At 40.5% G+C, this 27,770-nt stretch overlaps 1 protein-coding gene across 5 annotated transcripts in view; it reads left to right on the top strand.

Moving 5' to 3' along the window:
• DTNA (dystrobrevin alpha) overlaps positions 1 to 27,770 on the top strand; it is a 234,536-nt gene that overhangs the window by 17,592 nt on the left and 189,174 nt on the right. For 2 of the 5 annotated variants that reach the window (XM_056331938.1, XM_056331939.1), the window contains exon 1: positions 26,924 to 27,153. The exons of 1 other annotated variant lie outside the window; for it this stretch is intronic. In XM_056331938.1, the coding sequence (XP_056187913.1) occupies positions 27,137 to 27,153 (17 nt within the window). In that variant the 5' untranslated portion in view covers positions 26,924 to 27,136. Of the gene's footprint in view, positions 1 to 26,922; positions 27,154 to 27,770 lie in introns of those variants that run through there. 2 more of the 5 variants (XM_056331943.1, XM_056331942.1) reach the window with 2 other exon arrangements.

Here is a 27,770-nt window from a genome sequence, read left to right as displayed (position 1 = left end):
GACTCGCCGGAGCTGATGGTCTCTGACAGGCTTTCAAACCTGGGCCCCACCTTCTAGCTGAGGAGCCTATGAAGACACTCTCCCCAGTTCTTTTCCCTGCCCACGTGATGTGACCTACCCACATCCTTTCCTTGGCCTCACCTCCTGTAGGATGAAATCTACCCACCCACCCACCCCCCCCAGTAATCTTTGTAGCACTGAATTTACCTTTAAGTCATGAAGCTGCAGCGGAGAATCACACTGCATCAGTGAATGCATGCAAATAAATGTAAACCACAGAGAATGTGGTAATTTCTGCAATCTTAATATTCTGGCTATATGCCTATTAGCATTTTCTTTGATGGACTAGCTTTTCTTTGACGTCGGACATATATTTTTTTTAATGACCTTTATAAAGGCAATTAATGAAAAAAAGGTAGATACAGTGTAGTGTTGGTTTAGAATAGGCTAAAAATCCTTTTGTGGCTCTTCTTGTTAAGCAAGCAATGCTTCTTTCAGGGCAACACAAAATGTGAGTTGAAAGTAGGATGAGAGCAATTAAGATCCAAGAAACGGCATGTAGAAAGCTAGGATTAAAGAAAGCTGAAAAGCAGAATTTCAGCTGAAAAAGAAGAGACTGATAAATATATTGAAAGCTTTTGGTGGCTGAGAAATACATAGAAAGGCAGTTCATTTCATTTTGGCTTTTGCTTTTAACTGTCAGTTTACTACAAGTGAATTTTTGTTTTCATCCAAAATAACATTCTGGGGAATGGCCTTTCTTCTGCTCCTAACTCTGATCTGCAAAATACATTTGAAAGATTTGCCATATGACTGTGAGTTCTCTCTGTGTTTTCATTAAATCTAGGTTTAATGGATTTTTCTTTTTCCGATTGAAATCTATAATTCTTTTTTTTTCCCTTTGTATTTTGCTTTTCTGGTTTGCTACTGTTCTGTCTTCTTCTGGGCCAGTGCAAGCCTGTGTATTACAAATAAGCTGTTTTCATGAGAGTCCTGCCTCTTCCTATTTGGAAACCTATTTATGAGTGCTGCTGTCTTTTTAAGCACTGTGCTGTCTTGTGTAGAGGCAGAGTAAGAGCTTGCTGTTTGATTGCTCCCAATTCCCCGCTCCTGCAAGCTACTCACCTGTCTGAATGCAAGGTACGTGAACCTTTCTGAGAGTTGCCTCTCCATGGTTGTTCTTGTGGATACTTGACCTAACAGATGCTTCTTAGAGTTGCTCAGTCTGCTATTGCGTATTTGGAAATTTGTTTGTTTTTTGACAAAACTAATTTGTTATATTTGCAGGCTTTAGCAAGCCTTTTTTACAGTCATTCCTACCATCTTATGGTTTCTGTGAACCCAGGTGCTGTTGCTGGTCTTAAGTTGTAAGAAGAATGGTGATCCTGGTTCCAACACAAGCATTGCCAAGCAGATGGACTGCTTTTGTGCATGGCTCTGTTCCTCTTTTCATTCTCAGAGTCAGCTGTAAGAAAGACTACTGCTTTATGCACTTTGAAGACAAGACATTCACTGGCTCTTGGTCCTGGACTGTCACCTTGGACGAATGTTCAGAGTAAGAGAGCAGCCACACACCTCACTTGATGTTCTTGGTGCTGGAGGAATATGAGTTGCTGGTGAAGACTGCTCTCCCGAGTGGCCAGATCCAAAAGCCTTTGAGCTTCAAATCAAGGAAAGAGGCTGCATGGCAATGCTGGTAATAGTTTCCAGCCTGCTGAGATGTGGTTTGGGAGTGATTGTGAGGTTTTTCAGGGTCTAGGAAGACCATTTGGGATAGCATGGTCCTTTGTTGCATTGCTGCCATGTTAATAAACAGTTTCTGCTAAAGTTGTGGTGAATTGCCGGTATGAATTCAGAAGCATTGGGCTTTAGTCTCTTGCTTGCTTATTCACAGAGGAGATGGAGTTCTTAGGCCCTGTTGCAACACTACCAACCCTCAGAATACTGGACTTTATTTTAACATGCAGCTTCTAGATGGTACAAGATTTCCAACTAAAACAATGTTATCCTTTATGGTATTACAGAAAACTTTGGAAATAAAGTGTATTAAAAAACGATAAAAACTGGAAAACACAATTTTTGAGCCAGTACTATGATTTCAGGGTGATTTGTTTTGGTATTCTCCATTTTCTTTTGAAAATAAAATTAGAATCAAGCACAGTTTTCCACCTGGAATTAGATCATGCACCAAACAAGCTCATCTGGAACATTTCAATACTGCTATACCACAGATATCTTTGAAGTCTAGGGCTTAATAAAGTAATTTTTACCAGTTAGGAATAGCAGTTTGGATTAGAGTTGCATATGTAGCAATATCCCTTAATCTGAATTAGTTGATTCTAGGAAGTGAAAGTCAAGTGCACAAATCTACTTTATGAGCAAAGGTAATGGATTTTCAGTTGGGGTGTAGGAGATACGAGCCAATTTACATCAGCATATGTTTATTGGTATTTTTCATACTTTTGTTGAGGAAATTATTGTGTGATTTTATTCTTTTCTTCTAGCTTGTGTATCTGAAAATGGGAATCACGTTGGTTTTCAAGCATCATTGGATGTTCACTGAGCATCTAAAATCAAAAAGTAATAATCATATTTTAGAAGGCAAGTGAAAATCACCGCTGACTCTTTCTTGTGAGTTGTGTTGTGAATAGGATGGTTTGCATTGCAGAGAATTGTGATATAACTGTGTTTGAGAAATTTATTCAAGAAAGAAAAGCTAAAACCAGGCTCAGTCAACTGATGTGCTAGGTTTCATTCTGCTTTTATCTCCCAAAGCAGGAGGAATAATATTTCTGATTAATTATATTCTTCAGTATTTGACAAAATATGAATCTACTGTGACTTCCAGACTTTGCTGAGGATGGATTAGGAGTCAGGGAACAGGGAGAGCTGTTGTGCATGGTCAGAGTAGTGTGGAAGAGTTTGTGCTAAACTTGACCCATATCACTGCTACCAGGCTATCATTATTCACAAACATGAGTTAAAAATATAACAGATATATCAACAAGATGTCCTAGCAATCCTAGCAGAAGCTTTCAATTTTTAAAAACATTTTTTCAAATTCCTTTTGGAAATAGTTATAAGATTTGACCTTTCAACTGTAATTAATTATAATTTTTAGAACAGTAGAAATGTGTGCTTGAAGAATACGTGCGAGTGATCTACGGCAGCAATAACTTTGTGCAAAGAGCCATGCTATGCAACCCAGTAGAGTTTCTTGCTGTGTATGGAGTTCAGTGCATGTGTGTATCCTCCATGGCTCAGAGCCTGGGATAAACACCTTGATCTTCCTTTTGGGCAGATAAAGTGGAGTTGAGAAGTGTTTATCCTGAGACCTTTTAGGTGAAAATCTAATACCAAATTGTTTCTGTTGTGCTTCATTAGAGGTGCTTGCAACTGGATTGCTGTTGATTGGCTTTTAAGCCTGATTCTATATTTTAAAAAGTTGTAACAGAAAAATGACAAGTGAGATATATATATATATATCTACACCTTAGTAGCCCTGTGTCAGATGTGAAGAAAACTGCACTTTATCAACGGTCTGTTAATGGCAGAGGAGCCAATGACTATTCACAACCAAAGGCCCTGATCCTTTTTAATGTAAGTAACTGCACTGAATATCATGGGATTACTCACGTCAATAAAATTAAGTGAGTTTCAGTGATCTTGGAATCAGTACCTTGGAAGCTGTTCATGTAGGAAAAAACTATGATCAAATAATCAAAATCAGAAATGCAAGTGTTAAGAAAGGTACCAGTGGTCCTGACACTAATAGTTTCTTTGTGCTTTCCAGCTGACAATAACAAATTATACAAGGTTAATAATGTAATCACTAGAAATTGTTTTGCCACTTTTATGACCAGCTTATGTGACTGGTTGAAGTCGGTGGGTTATGCCACTTAGGTCACTTTCAGATTTCACTAATTTTCACCTATCCTGTACTTTCTCTTTGCTTTGTGCAGGCCTGATTTTTTTAGGCAACGTTGTTAATACATGTGACATTTCCCTATCTTCTTTAGCATGATGATGACATCAGACACAGTACTAGGAAATGCTGAGGCATCTTCAGGTCCTGCTATGGCAAAAGAGTTGAAGGGGTGTTTAGATCTTGTAGAGATCCTCAGCATCTTGCTTGGCTGAAGTCTTGATACGCTTGGTGTGTACAGCAGAAGTCCACAGTTCAAGTGAAGGTGGGCCCTTTAAGGACTCCACCAGCTAGTGTGAGAGCCTCCAATGATCACACCTCCTCATCCTCACCCTTTTCTTCCAACCTACTCCACCCTGCCTTCCCCCTCATTTCCCCTTCAGGACACTATGGATTTGGTCACCAGCCCAGCGTCCCAGGGCCCCAGCTGCCTGTGCTGTAGGAAAATGACAAAACACTCTCTTCTGCAGTTACTGCCAGTCAGCCATAGTTTTTATTCTGTGATGAAGGTTATTTTGAGAGTTCAGCAGTCCTCACTTGGGGGGGATAGGACATAAAGAAATGTGATGGGTTTTTTTTCAGTTTACGTCTTTCCAGATTTTTTCCCTTTTGTTTTACCTTCTGTCTTCCTTTATTTTAACTCTACTTTTTCTTCAGTCACAGTAGTTAAAAAGAGAAGAAACACGAAGTATGTTTTGAAGGCAAATATTTTGAAAACTGGAAAAAATAGTAACAATTTATACAGCTTTTGCTGAAAATAAAAGTATTTTCAGACAGTAGTAATATTTATACTTTCATTGACTGTGCTATGCACACGTTGAAAATGGTCCTTCAACTGACTATCTCCAAAGGTAGGTAGTTACATCAAACCTAAATTCTCTACTCTATGACTTTTTGTTGTAATTAGATGAAAGGACCAGATCCATTTTGGCTAACACCCTAAGAGAGAAATCATTGTGTTCCCCAGTTCCAGGGACTGGAAGTGTTTGGGTTATGAATCTAGATCCACTGACCAAAATGGTTTGAAAGTCCTCTAATGGATTTTACTGCTAAATGTTAACAAACATAATTTTTTTGAGACTTATAAATACAGTCCCATCATGGCACTGTCCTAACTCTGATGATGTGTCTGTTCTCTGTTAATCTCAAATCAATAGCCATTCTATTTTCTTTTTGCTTTCCTGGTAGCAGTATGAAGTGATTAAAAAAAAACCAAACCAACCACAAAGAAGTATATAAAAAAAGAGCCAGATGGGAGATCCACACCAAGGTGAATTACTTTTTCACAGCTACCTGGCTAAGCTATTATCCCTATTTGTGGTGAATTTCCACCAAAATCTTAAATAAAAACATGTAGGTAAATATCCTTGACATAGTAGTGATTTTCATATTATTTCAGTTTTCTTTTGTTACTGTGAGAGCACAAGGAGGAAAAGACTATTATTTAGTTACTATATGCTAATATATGTTTTCCTGTGATAAAGAAAACAAAAATTCTGTAGTTCATCCTATACTGCATCCACAGTGATGTCTGTGTGTTACTGTCTAGCTGAATTCAGTACCAGACTTGAATGTATCATTTTCTGATCATGAAATTGTTTGAACAGTGGCATCCAGGCACAGCCAGTCAAAGTGGTTGAAAAATAATATCGCATAGAGAGCTCAGATTCTTTGGGAAGAGACTTGAAAGACAAAATAACCTGCCTGCAAAGGAAACAGATTGTTTCTGAAGTGCAACAAGCAGCACTTGTTCCTCTTCTCCTGAGTGTTAAGCTGCTTTCTATCAAGACGTCAGGTGTGATGCACCATTTTCAGCCTGCTTCAATGAAAATACCTTTGGAGAAGCATGGAAGTTTTTTTTGCATGAACGTAGTTTTTCCAAAAATAGTGAGATGCAAGACTTAAAAATACTTGAACACATTGTCCTACTCTCCCTAATTTCCGGACATTTTGAGGAAAATTGCTACCTTGATTTTTTTGTATGTTGTTTGCAAATTTGTAGTTGGAGGTGATTATTCTACCAAAAACACCCAAAAAATGCACGACAGTAAGTTTCTCTTTTGATGGTCCTTAACAAAAAGTGCTTTACAGTAGCCTTTGTTTTGGACAGTCTTGCTTTGCAACAAAATTAAGGCATATCATGTTCAGATTTATCTGAGATACTATCCTGTATATAGTTAAAACTCTTACTCTTCCCTTCTTTTTATTTGCAAACTGCTGCTGTAGTGGTCAATGTTTTAACACCTGGTCTGTACCCTGAGTAGCATGTTATGATTTTTAATGGCTGAATGTCACGTAGCTGCAACAAAGTGCTTGGGTCAGACAGCTTGGCCTGGACAGATTAGTTCAAATAACATTTACCTGTCTATAGTACTAGAGAAAATACTGGAAACCAGAAGAATCAAAAAAGAAATCTGTGTTTGTTTCTTTTCCTTCAACTTCTGTGTGGAAATACTGAACTCATACTCAAAAGATGAAATGCTTGTCTTAAATATGTTTTTGAACAGAGAATAAATTAAACTCAGGTAAAACATGGAATAACCTGTGACCAGTAATTCTTACCTTTGGTTATACATAAAACACTCAGTTTGTAAATTAGCTCCAATATATTCTCTTATCTAAGGAAGTTCTGTCCCAGCAAAATGTCTGTGCATGCAATAATGAAACCAGCATTGCTTTTATTGTTTGGGGGAGAGGGGTTTGTAAATAAAGCATCGTTACATGAAATCTCTGTAGAGTTTAGACAGGCACTCTACCAACATGTGTATTTATGGTTTATTGCATATGAAGAATTGGTTCCTGCAGCCATTACCAACTAGTACCATGTGAGAACCTATCTGTCTGCGTTACCATCCATGCATAGAAACTCCAATGTCAAGCTACAACTGCACTTGTGTGATTCATAGCTGTTAGAAAGAAAGGCTTATTAGTCATCTACTTCATTGCCCTTCCTGTATAGAATTATTCTATATTCTATATATCTGTATAATGCTGTACATTTACTACTTTTTTGTCAGTCTAACTTTAAATTATTGAAGTAATGGAGCTCCCACCACTTCCCTCAGGAAAATGTTCCAGACCATAATAGATCTACTGTCAAGAAATATACTAATTTTCTGATATTAATTTTTCCTTTATTAACTTCATTTCATTGCGCTAACTACTGTCTTCTGTGCATTTTCCCATGATCTCACTCTGAAACCTAGGCTTTGCACCCTGCAAACGTGTCTTGTTTATTTTCAGCTACTGTACGTGCATATGAAGGGGTAAAATTTAACCTCTGCAGGCTTATAAATTTGGCCTGTGTTTAGTAGGAGTAAGGCAATAAAACTGCTAAAATTAATTGGTTCATTTTAGAGCAGCACATCTTTGCAAGAACTCCAGAAGTAATTACAAACAACAGCTAAAAACTTCATGTTGATTTCCTAGGCCACTTTTTACAAAGGATGAGTGCACTATCTGAATGTAAGCAGGCAGAGTTAAATTAAGGTAAAAACTTGTGTAGACATTGATTTTGATTTGAGTTTTCTAATTTATGTAGAGGACCAGTGGGACAGTTCAGACAGCTGAAGAATTCAGTTTCCCAGTGGAGGTGCACTCCTGTGTGAACTTCCCTAGGCTGTTCCACGGCAAACTTTACTTTAAGCCAAGTCAGTGTTTGCTTGTGCTGTTATTTCTGCCCTGAAATGGATGAAGAACACTTCCTGCACATCACAAATGTGTGGTACAAGACGGTCATTTAAGATATGCCTTTCTGCTTTGCATTCAGATGATCTTTGTTACCTCAGACAAGGGACAGTAGCTTAGCACAAGATATGTCAAAATTCATCACTCACTCACTCACCTGACTACACTTTAAACCTATTTTCAATGGGTATCAGCTGAATGAAATAAATCGTTCTTGAGTGGAAATAACTCACATTAGGTTTTCCGTAGCTGGATTCTGTGTGCAGGAGTAAAACTGACTTAAACTGTGCAACTTTACAGTGTCTTGTAAATACGTATGTCCTTAAGTGACTCTACTCGACAGAATGGTGAGCAAGTCTTGTTTCCTTCATTCTGCTTTGAAATTTGCCATCATTAATTTCCTTGGAAACTTCAGATTATGCGAACGGTGTTCAGGTGGCTTGTGTCCTTCTAGCATCCACCTGCTTTCTCTCTCTCTCCTGGTCTTGGACAAGTCTGTGTTGTGCTGACCTTGTCCTAACTGCTAGCCCTCTTTCTGCTGAGTTTCCTGTATAATTTCAGATTACACACTCCAGCTTCTGCTTTGGACAAAGATTCAGCCATGATGTCTTACCCTGGATGTGAGCTGGTATAGCAGGTTAAAATAGAGACCTTGTTTTAAAAGCTTTAGAGTTCATCAGTTTTATTAAGGATATGTCTGTCATTCTTTTGCCAGGAAGTGACCATGTTTTATATGATAGTATTTCCCTTGGAAGCGCTTCCAGTAGGACTCAAAGATTTTGAAAAGTGAATGTTTTCTAACTGAGGCTAAATGTGGGCAAGAGCATAAATAGAACTTGATTTTACAGAATACGTTCTGTGTCACGGTGTCTGCTTTATGGAGGACAAAAATACCTGCAATGCAGAGAGTAAGATGGTAAACATGACTCTGCCCTTTTGCTCAACAGTATCTCTCACTTGAAATACTTGAATCTTAAATGGCCAGCTTATCAGTCCTTTGAAGTTGGTGAGAAGACTGCAAATGTTTCAGTGTATTCAGTCTTCCTGTCTAAATATCCAGGGAAGCCATATGAGGGCAACAAGACAAAAAAAGATCATGCAGATCATACAGTTAAGAAAAAGTGGGTATCCTAACTTCTTCAGTCTTTTCCAGGTTGCTTGCGAAAGCTGGATAATAGAAGGGATACACTGTCTTCTGAGATAACAAATCTTAATGTACTTTCTTAGCTCCTTTTCAAGAGCCAGTGTGCCGTTTTATTCTGAAAAATGGAATAAAATGAAAGTCAAAACCAAATCAGTCTTTTGGGCTTTGTCCCAATATTTGCTGTAATTGACATGGCTGACATGGCTAAGGTTACTGTGAATATATCAGAAGAACTACAATCAAATGTTGAGTGTTTGAACAGGCTTTTCCATAGCTTGGCTGCTAAGGCTGTCTTTACCTAGAATTTTATTGTCACTGAATGATCAGACAGTCCCTTTTGTTAACTCAAACTGTTTTTTAAAAGATAATTGGTCTTTTTAAGTTTTAATTGGATCTTCAGATTTTATACGATAAAGCTGACTGTGCAAAATGCATGAAATGGCATTAGGTTTATTTTATGTACTATAACTGACCATGCATAAAATTCATGTAATAAATTAAACCTTGACAAATTAATATTTTGTCCCCTTCACCTCAGTGCAGTCTGGGTGAGCAGAACATACGGATATTCCATATATTTAGCAGTCTTAACAGGATTTTAGGTGTTTTGGGAGTATTTGGTTCTACCTTAATGTTGTCCACTCTGATCTGTAGACTTCTTGTCAAGAGGTAGGTCCAGGTTAAATGCCTTTGAAAATACCAAATATGATGTAGCTGCTTTGCATTGGGAGCAAAGATTAGTAGAGAAAGTAAGTTTTCTAAGGCACTGTAACAGATATATTTGTTGAGATGAACCTCACTTTTGGAATTGTATCAATTGAGGCAAAGAGCAGGAATTAGCTTTGCAAATCAAAATGGAAGCCTTACCATGAAAAGGAACCTAAGCAGAAAGTAGGCTGGAATACTGCTCTCTTTAGCATTTACATTCAACATAAGTCCTACCATATACTACCACCCTTTTGGTATATTGTGTATTTTGCTATGCACGTTTAATTATCTATATAAAGCCTTTATATTAATTTGTCTTTGAATGTATGCTCTGAAAATGGTGACTTTGCAGATTTATACGATGAACTCTGCATTTGTGTTGGTGGATGAATGATTTAATAGCTCAGAGAAAGCAAAAAGTCATCAAAGGCAGCAGAAATATGTCTTTAAGAGTGTACAGAGCTGAGATTTCAATCAAGGAACATAGCTATCATGTTCTGATGTCATGTCTCGATCCTCAGGTAGATCCTGTGGTGAAGTGAGGCGATAAAAAATTTGTGACCTCACAGCAGTAAGAAATTAAAATATAGGACAACGACATTACTGGAGCCGTAAGGGAAAAAAAGGTTCAAGTTGAGAACAGCAGTTGTGAAGGCATGTTTATCTCCAATCTAAAGTACAAAATGGTTCAAGGAGAAGTTCCTGATAAAGTAATTTGGTCTCCTAGTTTGCCCCTGAAAAATTCTTCTTAAGATACTGTAGAGCAGCTTAGTGGAACAATAAAAGCAATTGCCAACCTGAGTGTATACAGAAAAGCAAGTCTTTGTTAGCAAAGGGAGAAATTAATTCTGTCACGTACTAATGAGGTGTAAGTTTTCAAACAAAAAAACCCCAATTTCCTTACTCATCTGTCTTTTATAAACTTTTAAGAGTTTGAAAACTATTCTGAACTCTTACTGGCTAATTGATGTGCAAGTTCTTGTGTGGCAGTGTATGGACTACTGATACTGAATTTGGCAATCTATTTTAGTTTGACCATTTGGTTATTCTGTGTGCAAATAGCCTATACAATTAAGTGTATGTGACTTCTTTTGCTGGTACTTCTGTCACGTCATAAATGCAGTGACCCTCACAGAAGAGGTTAATGGCTTTCGTGTCCTGATGCCATTTGTCCAGCACAGATGTAAAACAGAGCACAAAAGGTCTGGATCTGCAGTGTTCTTTGGCTTGTCCGAAATATTTTTTTAATAAATGGCAACAGAGGTTTTAGAATATAGGATAGAAATAAATCTCTAATTGCCATCTTCGTTATCTTTCAAGTGAAAAATACTTGTGAAAAGGGCCTTGTTTAATCATACAAAAAGTATTTTCAGAGTAATTTATGGGTAAGTAAATATTTATTACTGGTGCAGAATCGTAGTAAGCCACAGCAGAGTTTTATTAAGAAATGACCTTATACTTAATGATTATGTTATAAATTTAAACTGCAATAATCTGCTTTCAAAATACGGGTCGGTGACTCTCATCACACTGTAGTAAAGGCTGTCATATAGGAGGTTGTGGAGCAGGCTAAAGGGAAGGCTCCTGGGACCAGGCAATTAAAACATCCTGAGCACACAGCTTTCACAACAGTGCTTACTCTGCATGTGGCAGAAGCATTAGGAAAACTTGTATTGTTTCATGGTTTTTTTCCAATAGCAAAATTTACAGTTACTGAAGTTTAATTTATGTATGCGTTAGCTGGAAAAGCTTTAGGCATTTGTGCATAGAACTATAGGAAGTATGATAACTGTTTTTCCTACTCTTAGCACGAAATGTTCAGAGAGGGTCACCACTCCTGTGTGAGAAACGTGTGCATAGTATGACTGAGAAGATCACTGACCAAGGGCTAGAAGAGATTAAACACTTCAAGTTAGCTCTCCCACTGCTGCTTTTCAGGGTTGGAGTCAGCTGCTGTGTGAATGCTGTGTGCTCAGGACCTGTGAACGGCTGGGTCCCACGATCCTTTCCCCTAGCCTGCTCCTGAATCTTCCTATATGACAGCCTCTTCGCAGAGGGCAAACATCTCCTCTTGAGTGCTGTGTGAAAGACTGCAGAGAAGTACCTTTGGGTAGCTCCTCTGTCCTTGATGCTCCTTTGCACATTTATTGTCTTCTGTGAAGCAAAGGGCCTTTGTGCTGGAGGGGTGAATCTCATGTCCCCTATAAATCCAGTAACGTTGATGCAAATGGCACACATACATTTCTAGGATTTACTGCCATTGTTATATGAGTGTTCTCATATAAAAGAAACCCCTTAAATACCAGGGGCCAAATATATTCCTAAGTATAAAGTGTTCAAATAAAATGAGCCAAAATACCAAATTCCCATCCAGATTGTCACCATCCTTTTTTTTTATCCCCAGTTGCCTGCACCTCAGATCTGACAGTGATTTAAGATATGCAGGTAAATATTGTTGTGTATTTTGGAAGTCCCAGAGTGAGCACAGTTTCATGCATCTTGGGGGCCAGCTGAGGAGTCTTGTTAGCTGAGTATTACTTGTATACCATACCACAGACAAAATGTTTCCTTCTGCTAGTATTATTGCAGTATTTGCTTAAAAGGAATTGTTGCACAGAGATATTAGTATGACATCTTTAGTTCTTTGGGTTTTTAAAGCTCAGATTAATGTTTGCAGTTTTGCAGGGACCTGATTCATGTCCACTGGTTTTGAAAAAATTTAGATGTATCAAATGAATGTCAGCAGTACAAGTCATGTCCTGCTAGTTTGCTAGGCCCTCAGTGTCCTGAGGTGCAGATTTGCAATGTCTTGTATGGTAGGCCAGGAGTGGGCAAACTGTGTATGTTGGTACCACTGTCCACCCATGTGAGAGTCAAAACAGAAAAATAACTACCTGTATTAGCTTTACAGTATAGCTATAAATTGAGGAGCCTTCTCAACAAAATGGACCCCCATGATGCTTGGCTGGCAAGTGTCTCTAGAAGAGCATCACAATGGAAAAGGGCTGCCAGCAAGATGGAACAGCAAAGCTTCTCCAACCAAATGGCCTGAGGACTGAGAAGACAGGCATGCATTTTGGCGCTTATCCCATGGTGACTTCCCTCTCAATAAACCTTTTCTCAGGGCAAAATCTAGTAGAAGGATCCCAAGCAGAGCTGCAGCCTCCCTCCAATTGCAAGATTTGCTATAGGAGGGAAGCAGTGAGCCTGTTGTCATTATGGTTCTGCTTTACTGCCCTGTTAAATGTGGTGCCTTATTGCTATTTTTAATTTAATTCTTTTGTGAGATTGGAGGCGATAAAACAAATTGTTTCTATGCTTCATTCACACACCTAATGGGAGAACAGTGCAAGGGAGCTGCAAACTGTAATTCACATGAGGTACAGCAACAGGAATTTCCAAATGCACATGCTTGGAGTATGCTGAAAAGCTGACATTTGCTAATGAGTCCACTTTCATCCCCATTTCTGGTTGTACCTAAGTATAATTTATAATATCAGTGCCTTACGTCATGAACCCTAGATTCATTTGTGCTATCCAGTGGTTTTCATTGTAAGTCAAAGGGCGCCTGCCTAAGGGTATATATGTGACCTTGTAAAAGGCTTTTTGCTGTTTCAGCAGATGTAGGAGAGACCACAAGTGAGAGCAAAGTTTCTTATCAGGGACTAGAAGAAGAGACCAGGGGTTGGGCAAATTGTGTTGATACCTGCCCATTGGCATCTAGATCGAAAGCTAAAGGATTAAAGAGTCCTGCAAGTAGAAAGCTGGAGTTGCAGGGCCACGGGGAGTGATGTACAGTGTGAGAGAGATTTAATAAGCCAAGTGGAGGATTGATGGGTTTTATTTCCCTTCTGATTTTTGCATTGAGCGTAGAAGGCACCATGGGTAATATGAGACTGCTCCAAGAGAAGGAGAAAGCAAACTATCCAAAGGCATAAAGGGTGGACTATTGATGCACCTCCTCATAGGCAACAAAAGAAATTACGTATGCTTGCTGTGGATGCCTGATACTCCAGTTTGTGTGCAGATGATACCAGTGAGCCATGTGAGTGTCCACTGCTGTTCCAAGAGGCAAAACTAAGGCAAGAGGTAGGTGATCTCTCAATGTAAATTGATCTTTCTACATACTATGTTTATGTTTGTTCATATAGCTGCTTTGTAATTAGTTCTGCCAGCTCTTGGTTTCCATATTTCTTGAGGAATGACAGTACACTCTTAGATTTACTTCTGTTTATACGAACTAAATACTAGTGAACCTGTCCATCTAAAGGACAAATTATAAATCATATTTTCCTCAGCTCTGTGCTGGACTTACCCGTATTCCTAACTATTAAAGCTGCTTTATTTTATATGTTCTTCCGTCTTACAAACAGTTACATAAGTTTATAGTCCTGTGTAATTTAGCTATACACTTCTTACACTGAACTCATACAGAGGAAATCATGACAAGTTATGTAGGAGGAGGATTTCCAGTTATTCAAGGCCTGAAGTGATGAAGTTATATAGAGATTTATATTTTTATTAAGCAAAATCATGGTGTCTCTAGAACATCTCCATCGCATACTAGCTTGAATATACATGAGAAGCGTCATTATCAAGGTTATATACCTGAAGTTCTTTTAAAAAAAAAAATTATACAGGGTTGAAAAATAACATTTAACGCCATAGCTCTTAGGAAGGAGAAACCTGTAGTAGCCAGGTGATTCCTGACAGTGTGGAAAGTTCTCAAAGCAGACTGTATATTATCCAGTGCCAGTGTAAAGGGAAAGAAAACCATTTTTCAAGTAAAGAAAATGCCTGGGATATTGTCATTAACAATTTGGAGCAAGAGAATTTCTAGTTTGGTGGGGTGTTTGTTATTTGTTAATGTGCTTAGTGGCTGCAGCCTGGGCCCAGACCAGCTGCATCCCCTGTCCTTGCTGCACTACCCTTGTTCACCAGCTGACTTGTTTTATGATCAAGGCAGAAAGTGTTATCAGCCCATGGATTGCGATCCAAGTTTTGTAGTTGAGCAGTGGTGTACACTGAACAATTGTCTTCCTCTCCTTTCCAAACCTATTTACTGAATCAAATTTATAGTATGATACTATTCCAACTGAGCAGGGAGAGGACTCCTTCTGAGGCTCTGTGGGCAAAGACCTTCTGTGGTGGAGCAGGGGTCTAGCTATTACCTAACTAGTGCAACTACGAATGGAGTTGCTTTTCTTGTAAGTATACAGATTAATCCAGGGAGGGCATCTGTGAGGTCAGCCATGCCACAGAAAGTTAGGGATAATGCTGACAAAGAAATGGGCCATCAGGTACTGAGATGGTACACGGTTATGTGCCCATTCATCTTGTGCCACTGAGGCTTCCAGCTGGCTCTGGCAGAAACAAAATAGATGCATGCTTAGAACCATGTCTGAAGGTGGAACACAGCACATTTTGTAGGTCTGGCTTTAAGGTAGAATGTAAGAAGCAGTATTACCTGCTTGGTTATGTCTCTGCAGCAATGATACAGACATGGAAATTTGGCAGAGGGGATTGCCATGCTAAGTAACCTATATCCTCATTGCCCTTCATGCTAAGGAATCCTCAGTCTCTTGGAAGAGAGTTGTGGCTTATCCTATGAAGTTGTGTGAACGGTGCTGTAGAAATGTGATTTTAACATACTGTGTCCACAAAGGGCTTGGCATCATCACCAGTTAGGTTTCAGTTACCTCACAGTGCAAGGCAAGATGTCCCTACATGCCTGTTGGGGGGAGCCATGAGGCTGGTTTTGCCCTGGATAGGCAAAAATCAAAAAGTCCAAATCAGAAATGTGGGTGAATGTCTTTAAATACAGGGTACATTTTAAAACCCCTCATTATCTTTAAAAGATCTTCACTTCTGCCTCGCTCATGTAGTCTTATTTCAGTCTCTCCTGGTAGCTCAGTTCTATTCCCAGAGGCCTGAAATTAATAAATCCAAACATGCTCTGTTTAGACTTCTACCCCATGGCCAGCACACCCGATATGGCATTTCAGAGACTGAGGGAAGTGAGCCACATTTGCTTATGGAAAAAAGAAAGAACTGCAGCAATACAATGACGTAAGGTTTATCCTGCAGGTTCACCTCAGGTTACAACCGGATCTAATTCAGCATGCTGTTGTCAGTACAGCTTAGTTCAGCTAAACCAAGAAAACACAGTTCAATTCTGCATACAGCTAACTCCCACATAAAGCATCAAAACCTTTCCAATCTAATTTTTATTGCAGGCTTTTTTTTTTTTTTTTTTTTTTTATTTGAAGAGCTGTTGGGCCTGAATAATGTGGGTTTATTTATCTGTCTTGTACCAAATGAAAGTAATTTTATGAATTTGATTAAAGAACCATCTCAAAGTAAGCAGGAGAAACACACATTTAAAGATGTTCCCACACATCAGATGCTAATGAGGTCACCCAGGAGAACATTGCTCTTTGGGGCTTCTACTTGTCCCCAGGGTGCATTTTCTCACTGGCAAAAGCTCCTGCTATGCAGTCTTAATCTAGAGCATGTTTTGAAATAGCTCTTTCAGCTAGTGATGTGCTAAACTGCTTCTTTGTTTTCATCTTAGTAGACTCTGAGAAATGAATTGCATAAATTTCATAGCAGTGAGATATTTTTGATATCTGTAATAATTTTACAATTTGACTTTTATATCACAGTGTAGTGGCAAGCTTCATCAGCCAGAAGACCCTGCAACTCCTAGAACTGCAAATATTCTGAATGTAGTGGCAGACCAGAAGTCAAGTTTCCACTGAACATATCAAGCAGCTCAAAGAAGTGAAATAATGTATCTTGACCCAAATCTAGGCCAAAGTATTTTTACACACCAAAGCAAGTAGAGTTGATGTATGCTTGCTGCCTTCATCTTCAAGTGCTGCTAGCTACTGGCAGGCAGAGCAAAAAAATGGTTTTAAAAGCTAAGTTTTATGGTACACTCCCAAGGCTGTAATCTTTTTTTCTTAAACGATAAATTTTAGACAGAAATTTCTTGATTGAACTCTAGTGTTAACCAGACATTGGTGTGTTGGATCTGACCCAGTACATTGTTCCTGACAGTGCTCAGGAACTGGTCAGTTGACAGTTACAGAATAATGTGACAAAAGAGGGATTTTCTTAATCCTTGGGGATTCCCCTTAAGGGGAATGTCTTAATCCCTGACATTTAATCATTGCTTGTGTCAGGAAGTATAAATGTTTGTATTCTGTTGCTTAAAAAAAGCAAGGTTCATTAAGGATTATATTATTCTTTTAAAAAAACAAATGAGTTTCTAATGGGAACATACAGGAATTCATTAACAATCTAATGAATATTTTTTTTTTTATCCTTTTTGGTCCCGATTATATTATGCTGCAGACAGCTCCACAGGGTAAACTATGCTTTACGTTTAAAAAGGTAGAATTTTCTTTAATCTCTTTTAAATTTGCCTGTCAGTTTTAAACTCCCAGTTTAACTTTTCTTCCATATTTCCTTAATTATGTTGTCTTTTGGCTGCAACATGTTATTTTTCTTCTGTTATGAGAAAATAAATAAGAATGTTTCAATTCCCTTCTTTTTACTATTTATAATTTTTATACAGCTATCCTGCATTCATCATCTCTCTCCTCATTTGCCTCCTCTCCAAACAGAAATCGGTCTTTCTTCATACAGCTGATTTCCTGAGCCTCCTGGTGGTTTATGTTCCTGGGGTCTGAACCCTTTCTGTGGCTGCTCTTTTAGCAACCCCATCCATCTGTAGTACTCCTGATGCCAGTTCTTTCATTTTGTTTGCTTGTGGGGAGAGAGCTTCTGCACATCCCCTTGAATTTTGAGTGGTATGCTTGACATTGCAAGTGTCACCAGAAGTGGTGCAAGCTGGAGTTCAAACAAGTGGTAGGTACCATTGGGCTGCCGTCACAGGGGATGAGATCGTACATTCATTCTGTCTCTGTGATGGATTTGTCTAACTCTCTCCAACTCAGGCTGACTTTGATCCCATATAATGAAAAGCCTTAAAATAGAAAGTGGAAGGGAACAGAGAGGAGCTTTAATTATTTACTGGCTGGGTCGAATCCATACCTTTTGTAAAGACACTTCTTTTGTTGTTTTTTGGTCTATTCAGTTCTCATTAAGCCAAATTTAAATCTTTGTGCTCAGCATTGATTCAGATTCTAGGGCTGATTAAAGAGGCTTTTGAAGGATGATGCATTTTTTTCTTCTTTGACTTAGTTATTTTTTTCCATCTACTAAATGGAATAAAAACGCTCCCTAAATAATTTTCAGTATTTTAGTCACAGTAGTGCTAGGAGGTTCCAGCTCAAAGTTTTAGTTGCTCTGAGCACCTAGAAACGTGACATCCATCCTAAAGCCACTGAAGGCTATGTAAGTAAAACAGATAGGCAGTGGGAGGAAGTAAGTTTGTAAATTCCCAAATTCACAAAACAAATTTGTGGCAAAGCTGAGACCTGATGAGGTCTCCTACCACTGATACTGTGGTGTTTAACTGCAAGCCCATGCTGGCCCTGCTGTATTCACCCCTTAAGTAACACCTGAGTAGCACAGCATGGTGTGGTGGTCTGTGACACAAGTACCCCGTGACTGACTGCATTTCAGAGTGGTATTCCCAGATACAAAAGTGGTTCCCATCATCCTGAACGTTTTAATAATGTGTTTTTGCCCTCCTCTGGAAACAGTAGAGGTGTCATCTCCCTCATTGCGTAGGAGGAGTTAATGCAGGGTGTGAGTACAGCTCCTTTGTGAGCATCTTGTCCTGCCAGGTTGTGCAGAAGGAGGCAGGGTATCATCCCCAATCCTTCCCCTTCTCTGGAGGCTGCTTGAGGGAAGGGGGAGAAAGGGCAGGGGAGAAAAGCTTTTGGTGTGCCAGTTCTTCACATCATTTCGCTTACAACGAGAAACACCCTTGCAGTTACCTCTGTAGTCAAGCCAAAAGCTCACCAGATTTATTTTGGAAGCTAGCATCTTCATAGTGTTCATGGCTGTAAAATCTGCATGCTTGAGTTGAGGCTTGAGGAACCTCATTGCCTATCAGTATCACTACATCCATGGCTCCTTCACAAAAATAGACAGTAATGTGAAAGATAGTGATAGTTCAGAGAAATGTCCTTGCTTTATCCTCACCCTCTTGGTGCGTGTTGATACGTTAACAGACTACTGTACATAAGGGAAAACATGCCTTTAATAGTTCTGTCTCTGCTGCTGTTAATTTGATTTCCCTCAGGTAGTCAGTGTTCAGTCACAAAGTCCTGGAGCAAGACTTTTTGTAGGAAGAAGTACAAATAATTTACACTGTAATGTCTGAGGCTCTTAGATAAAGCATACACTGCTCTGAACAAAGCAAAAAAAAAAATTTTATTGGGGATAAACATGGTGAATTCAGAGAGATGGGAGGAGGTGCTATAATAAGGAGCATGTTTTTTCAAAGCAGCTTTGTGGTATCTGACAATGAGTAGATTATGTCCAGAGCTGTGCTCAGTCTCTGTGCCATACATGTTGTATATTTGCGGGCTGTTTGTTATGACACTTCACAGGAAAATGTCAAAATAATTTGTAATTATTACTGGATTACTACAGGTAAAATATTTTTCAATATCTCAGTTTTCCTGTGGAAATTGTTTACTTTATATTTTCAGCTCCATTCCAGCTTCTGTGTAAACTGGGCAAGTGTAAATTAAGTACATTGTGTCAGTCCTGAGGCCAAACCGCATTTGTTTGCGTTTATGTAAATCCGGAGTACTGCCTTTGACAAGAACACTGCATTCTGCCCTGAATTGTCATGTCCCATTCCATTGCTGGAGCCTCTCATTTAGGGGCGGGATTTTTCAGCAGGACTTAATGCTACTGCAACATTTGTTCTAATACTACTGTAGTATTGCATGGCTCATACAGCTTTGCAAAAACTAAAATTGAAGAATTTAGAGCAAAATTAGGTCATGGCAAAATGCATTTGAAAATGCCATGCTAATTGTTCACAACTTTAAAATTACTGCATTAGTTTCTTCTGAATTTGCTCTGTTCCATAGATCCCATTGACATTTCAATGTAATTCACTTTATCACTGTGTTATATCATAAAGTCCTATTTCCAGTATTTTCATTAGCTGGTAGATGTTCTGTAATATAAAAGGAAATAATACTTGGGGCATGGAGAAAAAAGGGAATGCAGTTAGTCTGTTAACCTTGCCTTTCTGGAATTCACAGATTAATTATTTTAATCTCATATGGGTATTAGGAAGGTTTTTTGGTTTTGTTTCTAGTTAAAGTTGTGTAAAGTTCCTGAAATTCTCTGGAAGGTTTAAGATGAGTGTATGACTGGTCTTGATTTCCATAAATCAGTGCTAAAAGGGAAGTGTGGACTAACTTAAATACTGCTCTGGAGATCACAAAAAGCATATTGTAATGTTTGAACATTTGAAAAAAAGCACTTTTCTTGGGGTGCGGGTTTTCCCTATGTTCAGATAAATGCTGCAGATGTCTTTTACAGGTGGTATCCAGTGTTGCCAATTTCTTAGCTCTCAGAAATAAGTGTACAGGATGGAATGATTGACTGGAGTTGTGTTCAGGTGGTCACAGGTTGAAAAAAACATTCTCTACGACAGTCAGATTGGGAATTCCCACATGATTAATTGACTCCATTTCCATAAGCCATTCTTCCCCTTGCTGCCTTTTTTGCCTGCGCTTCGAGTTGTCTAAAGGTGGCATGGCACTAACAGGACTGACAGGTGGGGGGTGTTTGGTGGGGGGGTGTTTGCCCACCCGGCTGCGGCTGCCAGCCCGCTCGGGGAGCCTCATGGGCCTTTCTCTGCAGCTGATCCTGACACCCATCCATCTCGTAAGATGAGATCATTATCTAAATATGTGTGCTAGAGCGAGATGATTGTGCCCAAGGAGAGGCATGATTTTCCTGTGCCTCTCTGGAAGCGTAAGGATAACACTGGCAGGTACAGAGCAAAAGAGATTTGATGGGTTAAACGGGCAAAAACAAAAATGTGCCATCTCCTGAGTGTGGTGGTGGTTTCTTCCTGATCAGCCATGACTTTATCCCTTTCCCAAGTCTGTCTGGGTCTGTGTTACCTGCAGATAGCTTGCTGAAAGCTGCCATGCCTTATCCCAGCTTTTTGTGCTGACATTTGGGATTTCTCCACAGGATGGGTACAGCAGAGGGAGCAGTAGGATAAGGTTCTCCCAGGCCGTCTCACCCTGTGTGCTGCCGCCCCAGCCCAGCCCCTCCGGCTGATCAGAGCTCCTCTTCTCTCCGTTTACCCCCAGCAGCACTGAGACCCCCAAGCCTGAAGGGTCTGTGCGTGCCTTGGGTCCAGAACCGAGAGGGAGAGAGAGAGGGCTGTGTGGTAGGGACACCTCCCCAGCCCCTGCAGAGCAGATGTATTTCAGAGAGCAAGTCAGACTCTTCTTGCTTTTACATAACTGATCGGATGGGATTTTTGTTGTTGGCCTATATATTAATGCTCCAGCTCTCATTAGCAGTTTCTGAGACTTCCAGGCTTCCTTCTGTGTTATTGCTATATATTCTTTCCTTAAAAAAAAAAAAAAAAGGTAATCTCTTTTTCCCCAAGTTTTTTGTCTGAAGGGTGGAATAAAGTGAGTTTTATTTTAGAGCAGGAGGGTTTTTTCGGTGGTATGTGGGATGAAATGAACAGTCCCTGTTCCTACCCTTGGCTTAACTGAACAGAGAATCTGTTTCATGGATTATCCTCTTCCAGTTCTGAAAAAAGTGTGTGTCACTCTATCCACATGCGTGTCTGCCTGCACGCACACTTTAAGCATTGGCTGATTTTCCACAAAAGGCCTGTGGTTGTCTGTCCAGGCAAATATAAATACATAATTTGTGGCATTTTTATGAAATAACTTACTGGAAACCTTTTCCAATGCAGAATACAGTGCTGCAATGAAAGCAAGGTGCTGGATTGACACAGGATAACAGGGCCATTTCCATAAGAAAAATATTTGCTTAACTTCATAATCTCAGCAATAATAAGAAAGTTGTGACAACAAATTTTGGTGCTGTGATCTTTCACAAGCATTCTGATTATTCTTTTCAGGAACAGGTTGCAATGAGCTCTCCTAATTAGCAGTCTTCACTACCTTTTGTATACTTTGTTAGATCAGACATGAAGCCTTCAAAGCAGTAGAGGATTCTTACCATCGAGGAGACAAAGAGCATCTCATGCTGGAGCAAAGGCTGTGTCACGAATATTTGTAGCTGGCATGTGGGGTATTTTGTTTTCCGAGTTTGGCTATAACGCTATGTTTGTTTGTCTCACTTCTGGTCATAGCCAGCAGTTTTGAACTCATTAGACACCTTTGCTAAATTTAACAGAAAAAAATCTCAACTATACTGATTCGCCTTGACTCTCATGAAGTGGGATTCAAGATAGCACCCCAATAAGGACAGGGCAGGTAACATTCGCCTCTTGAAACAGCTCCCACGTGTGCTAGCTGGTCAGTCTGAGCACACACAGCTCTGAAGCAGCTGCATGACTTGTTCCCTGCTTTTTGCCCAGGTAGGGAGAAGGTACAAAAGGGCACGTGGAAGGAAGCAGGAGTGCCGATTAGGGCTGTACCTTGGAGGCCTGGGGAAATTAAAAGGATTATTGTGGAGGTGGGGGCAAAGTTTGCATAGTATGTTAAAAGGAGCTGAAAGTGTAGGTGGGCAACACTCATGCCTGAGGGGTAGGGGTGGTTGTGAAAGTTTAGAGGAAAGGGGGGTTGCTGTGTTTGGGAGCAATAAATAACAAAGTAGCCTGAATCTTTAGGAAAATAGTCTTCATTAGATGCTCTGCTAACCAATCAACTTTAATGAACTATAGCTGTGACTTCAAACCTTTCAAGTTCAGTGTTTTCAGGTGGAGAACCTATAGTGGATGATACAGCTTTTTTATTTATCCATGAATGCCATTGTGCCACAGGAGACTTTTCCAGGGCTCAGCACTGTGTGGGTTTAGGTTTACCTGGCTTTTTATTTTTAGAAAACTATTTTTCCTTTCAGTGTGGTAAAATTAAACCATTTACTTACAAAACCTAATTTTTTTTAAAGTTCTCTTCATTTTATTATATCTCAGAGATCTTTATGCTGATCAATTCGGACATCTAATGAAAAGAGTAGTCTTTTTCCTGTATTTTCTGTTTGGATTAAAGATAAATGGAAGCAGAATTGTTCTAGTCCTCCTCTTAGATATTTTTCAAGTAAACTTAAATTGCTTAATTCTTCATAATTAACATTCATAATTTGTTCTTGTGTATAAAAATAAACCCAAAGCCTTTATATCCTGGCTCTTGTAGATGTGACATGCTTGTATATGATGATAAACACTGGTTTAAACCACAGGTTTGTCCAAAAACCTTTACCAAACTGTAAATAGAAGATGTGGAAAAAAGGAAAGAAATGTTTAAAAGTAAATCACAGATTTTTTTTAATCAGTAAAATGGATTGACTCAAAATATGATTTGTTCCTGAAGCTTAGATGCATGACCATGGACGATCTCCCTTCTTCCCACATAGTTTGAATCAAAGAAACACGGAAATCAAGAACAGAAAAGCCAGCACAGAAAATCCTTTCGTGCTGCAAAACTGCTCACAGAGTATGTACCAAGTGCATTCCCCATTTATCTTACTAATGCTTACTGAGAATTGAAGCAATTTGAGTATGTTTTGCAAATAGCAGAGCTAACCCATCTGAACATTTTTTGTGACTGAGTTTCCTCCCATCATCCTGTGAGTCTCCTGGAAATGGTAGGATTATACTTAGAGCAGTCAGACTCCACACTGGGAGGCCAGGGCAGTGTTTTTTCCTGTGGGAGCCCATCTCAGTCCCCTGGATTGCTTCCAGAGCAAATGTACCCTGCTGTGCCGGAGGCTGTGTTGGAGGCAGCAGCAAGAGAGCAGGTGTTCAGGGGCTGCCACCAAGAGCCCTCTGTCCCCACCAGCTCCAATAGCTGTTCCCCATCTCTTGCAGTAAAAAAAGTGGTAGGTGGGAGAGAAGCAACTCATGGGTCAACACTTGGCCAAACCGTGCCTGTTGGACCATGTTGGAGAGGGCTCTTGGTGTAACCACATAGCTGAGTAGCCAAGGCTGGAGGTAGGCTGGGGGAGTGAGGGGTGTGGAGATTGAGCGATGCTGAATGAAGTCAGTGTGCTGGGTCCACTGTGACAGGCAGGAACTGCATACCTGTCAATGTAGTGGCAGCCCCCTACTCAAAGCTCTTGCTCTCCAAAAAACCCATGCTGAAATCATCTGCAGAGGTTTACAAGATTATTCCTAAGAGCAAGAAGTAGTCTGAGTAAGACCTAGAAGGACTGAACCCGTAGGGTAGAAGATGTTGCTTGTCCCAGTAAGCCCAAATCTTAAGACTGCCAAGACAGATGAATTCAAGACACTGACAGACAAGGGAAGACAAAGAGCAAATTCTGTACACATTAAAAATAGCTAAATGTGAAGGGACAGATCATGCCTCTTAGGCACTGGGCTAAATTGGGAATGGGTAGGAAGTCACATGGCTCCAAACATGTTACCTATTTACACTTGTCACTGGTACCAAATTACTTTCTCCTCCCTGCCGCTCCCTTGTCTGCTCCCACGCCAGCTCCAGCTCCCACTCCTCTGTAAGAATTCGCTATTAATATGTATCCACATATGTCAAATCTAATGCCACAGAGGTCCCTGATCTGTTACATTTGGTGATGGCTATAAGCAACAGACCCTGCTGAGAGAGAAAGAGTAGTATCCCTTCTCACAGGTGTGGTAAATCTGTCCCAGACACTGGTATTACTGCATCTCTTCATCTGAGGAAACTGGACACCTGTCTTTTCCCTTAGCTTACGTGATACAGTTTTTGGACATATGACCTCTGTCCCATTCATGGGATTGGGGTCGTGCTGTCCACATTGACATCCAAGGTTTCTCAGTATTTTCCAGCATCCTGTTTTACAAAGCTCCACCCACCACATACTCTTAGGTTTATAAATAACTTCTTAAGAGACAAGGGAAGTAAACACATTAAGTGTTCTTTTTAGAGGATCCAAAACCCAATCTCTTCCACCCCCTCCACCTCCCACCACCCCACCACCCCCCACCTTCCCCGTATCTAGTAAGGGAAATACACAAGTTTAGATAAAAGTGTGGTGCTTCTGTTGATTTCCCTGCCTTTGTTTTTCCCCACACTTAAGCACTCTCTAGAGGTAGGCTAGAGTCCTAGAAACAGCTCAGTCTTAATCCTTCCTGTTCACGACTTTGCTTCTGAATCACCAGATTTGTCTATCACACCTTCTTCCATGGGGAGCTTCTTTCTTCCTTCCTTGTTGCCCTAATTAAAAAGGAGCTCTCAGCCACAAAGACATGACTGACTTGTTTGCCTCTCAGCATCTAAAGCACTGTGCTTTTTAAACCTAATGTTAGCACTTGGTCTCTGATTCTAGTGATTATCTGCCCTTGGAGTCTCACATCCTTACAAACAATTGGAAAAAAAACCCTGTTCTGAGGTACGATGCTGCATTATATGAAGTTGCTCTGTTTGAATGGGGGACACTGTGGCTCAATGACTTTCCAAGGGATTTGTAAGCTGGCAGTGTTAGAGGTGGCTCTGTTGGAAAGCAGTGCCAGGCAGCCTTCCTGCAGTTCACTGCAGCTCCTAAACCTCAGTGATCGACACCTTCCCTGAACCCTTTCATCAGCAGTCAGAGAGTTTTAGGACCTGAGGCAAAGAAGTGACTTCTTCCTGTCTGGCAGGGAGTCCCTGGCATGTTTTACTTTTGCTGGAGGTTGTAAGGCACTCTGGAAGGCATGCATTAAACATACTGAGGTCTGGCTTTGCTAATAGTAACAAAGGTTAGGAATTCAAAATACATCTTTTGACTTTTCAGGAGTTGTCAGCTAGTTTATTCTTTAACATTTATATGTTGCTGGCAACTTTTCCAGGCCCACAAACCTGAGCCGACTCCAGGTTAAGAGGAGCTCTTGCCTTACTGCCTGTGGGACTGATCATGAAAATGGCTGTGAAGCTACTGTTTGGTATATGTTCTATATATACAGTTATCAAAAAGCATCATGAAAAGTAGCTGGCAGGAGATGAAGTGCAGGCTTACTTAATGTGCACTAAGATACATCCCTTTAGATGATTTTTTCACCCTTCTTTAGGCCTTTCCAAGTCTGAGTTGTTTCCCTCATTAGCCTGAAGTAATGTGTGATTACTTTCACTATGAAATCAGTCCAGCCCCTCAACACTGGTGCTCTGAAAAGTGCATCATCGAACAGGACACTGGCAAGGTATTTATAATCTGTGGGTTTTTTAGCTAAGTGATTCTGGGCACAGCTTGGCCTTGCCCCGCTCCCTGCCCCGACCTGTCCTCGCTGCTTGCTTGGCTGCATCCCTGAGTACCGACCCCTCTCAGCAGCAGCTCAGACTGTAAACCAGAGACATTTACCATGTTATTCTGTTTGAATTGGTGTGACTGTCAATTGATATTTTCCAGTTGCAACTGAAAGTGTTCAATAATTCATATGTTTTACATAGAGTCTTGTGGCTTATTCCATTCCCACCCCTGAGATAAGACAGTCTTGATGGCAAGCAGTATTCAACTGGATGCGCATTTACAAATTAAAAACTGCTGCTTCAAAAGGCTGATAGTAGGAGCCAGGGGGTTGTGTCAACACTAACGATGCCTGAAGCCTTTGGTAGGGATACTGACTTTCTGGGTTAGGTGGAAGGACTTTATTTTCCCTCCCCACTTCAATCACCTCAAATGCTTCCATTAATCAGTAGTCTAGTTACTTCTGAGTCTGACTGCTGACAGCATTGCAATGCATTGTTACTGGAAGGAGCCACAGATTTTCCAAGACTGGAAGTTTAGATGCTTTGTGTTTCAGATCTGGTAAAATATCTTTTTGTTTGTTTTGTTTATAAGCCGTTCCTCAGTAAAGCTGTGCCCAGGCAGAAATGCCGTAAACGTCCCAATCTGAGTTTCTGCAGAAGCTCCATACAGCGGAGGGTGAATCACTGCCTTCCCCCAGCCCTGGTGCCCCGCCAGCCGGTCGCCTTTGGAGTCCCCTGCAGAGACGGCTTGCTCGCCGTCCTGTTCTTGACCGAGGTTCGGTCGGTGGGCACACGCTGTACCTCCAGGTACCCGGTGCCGAGCGCAGGAGGCCGGGGTTTCGGGCGCGGTGCCGGGCCGCCGGCGGGGAGCCGAGGGCGGCGGGGAGCTGCGGGGCGGCCGGCGGTGCCCGGCGGCTCGGGCAGGCTGGCGGGGGGCGCGGCGGTGGGAAGCGGTGAAATCCTGCCTGCCAGCCCCTCCGAGTGCGAGCGGGTGTGCCAGGAGGAGAGGTGGGGATGGGGGCGATGGGGGCGGAGTGGCAGCCTTGGCAGGGAGGGAGGAGGGAGGGGGGGGGGGAAGGGGGGCCGGGTGATTGCGATTGGTAAAGCTCCGCAAAGGCATCTGCCTGCAGGACTTCAGAGGAATGTGAAACCAAATCATTTAGAAGTTAAAGATAGAGGCAGAATACACAGCATCTTGTGCCAGGGTTTAAATTCATCCCTCTCTGCCTGGCTTCTCGCAAAGCTCTGCTTGTCAGCTTGCCTCTGTCAGCTCAAACGACTCTAATATTCCCTTAAAAATAACATCATTCTGGATTCTTTGGAATTACTAAGGTGGCAAAAGAGATCATGGTGCATACTGTAGGGTAAGTAGGAAACTTGCCTTTGCATATATTTGCTAGAGTCGTTCCTCCTGGCTTTGCTTCTGCTCTCAGAGCACTCGGCAGTTCCTGTAGGACGAGACAGATATTTAAGTAACGCCTTCCCCACGCGATTTATTCCCCTGTTTTCCCCATACAGATTGAACTTTATTCCTCAGTGAAGTGTTAACTCATGAGGTTACTTGTCTTGAGGAACCTAGGGAGCCTGGGGCTTTAATAATTTTGCCATTACAGTTTTGAGTGCTGTTTTCCTATCAGCTGAATTTTGTTATATACCTTTGCTCTGTGTTAGTGGGATATGCTGTTTGAAATGCTGCTTATTATTACAAAGTTGAAAAGCAAGTTGTTTTCTGCTTTACAGAGGGTGTAATCCGTGTTTGCTTGCTTGTTTGGCCATGGTTTCACATACCTACTATTTCCTCATGTGTGAATTTGATCACAACACAGGGTTAATTAAATTTAACCTTTTTGTTTATTTCTTTCCAAATAATGTTTTTACTTGGTGTTTGGGTTTGGGTGTTGTTGTTTTTTTAACATTTTGACCCTCGTTTTCTCTGAACAGTGTCCTTCTAGTAGTAATTTTAAAAGGTGCGCACATTCCT

This window comes from Falco biarmicus, chromosome 3, assembly GCF_023638135.1.
Source record: "Falco biarmicus isolate bFalBia1 chromosome 3, bFalBia1.pri, whole genome shotgun sequence".
Lineage (NCBI taxonomy): Eukaryota > Metazoa > Chordata > Aves > Falconiformes > Falconidae > Falco > Falco biarmicus.
This window is presented reverse-complemented; position numbering and strand designations above follow the sequence as displayed.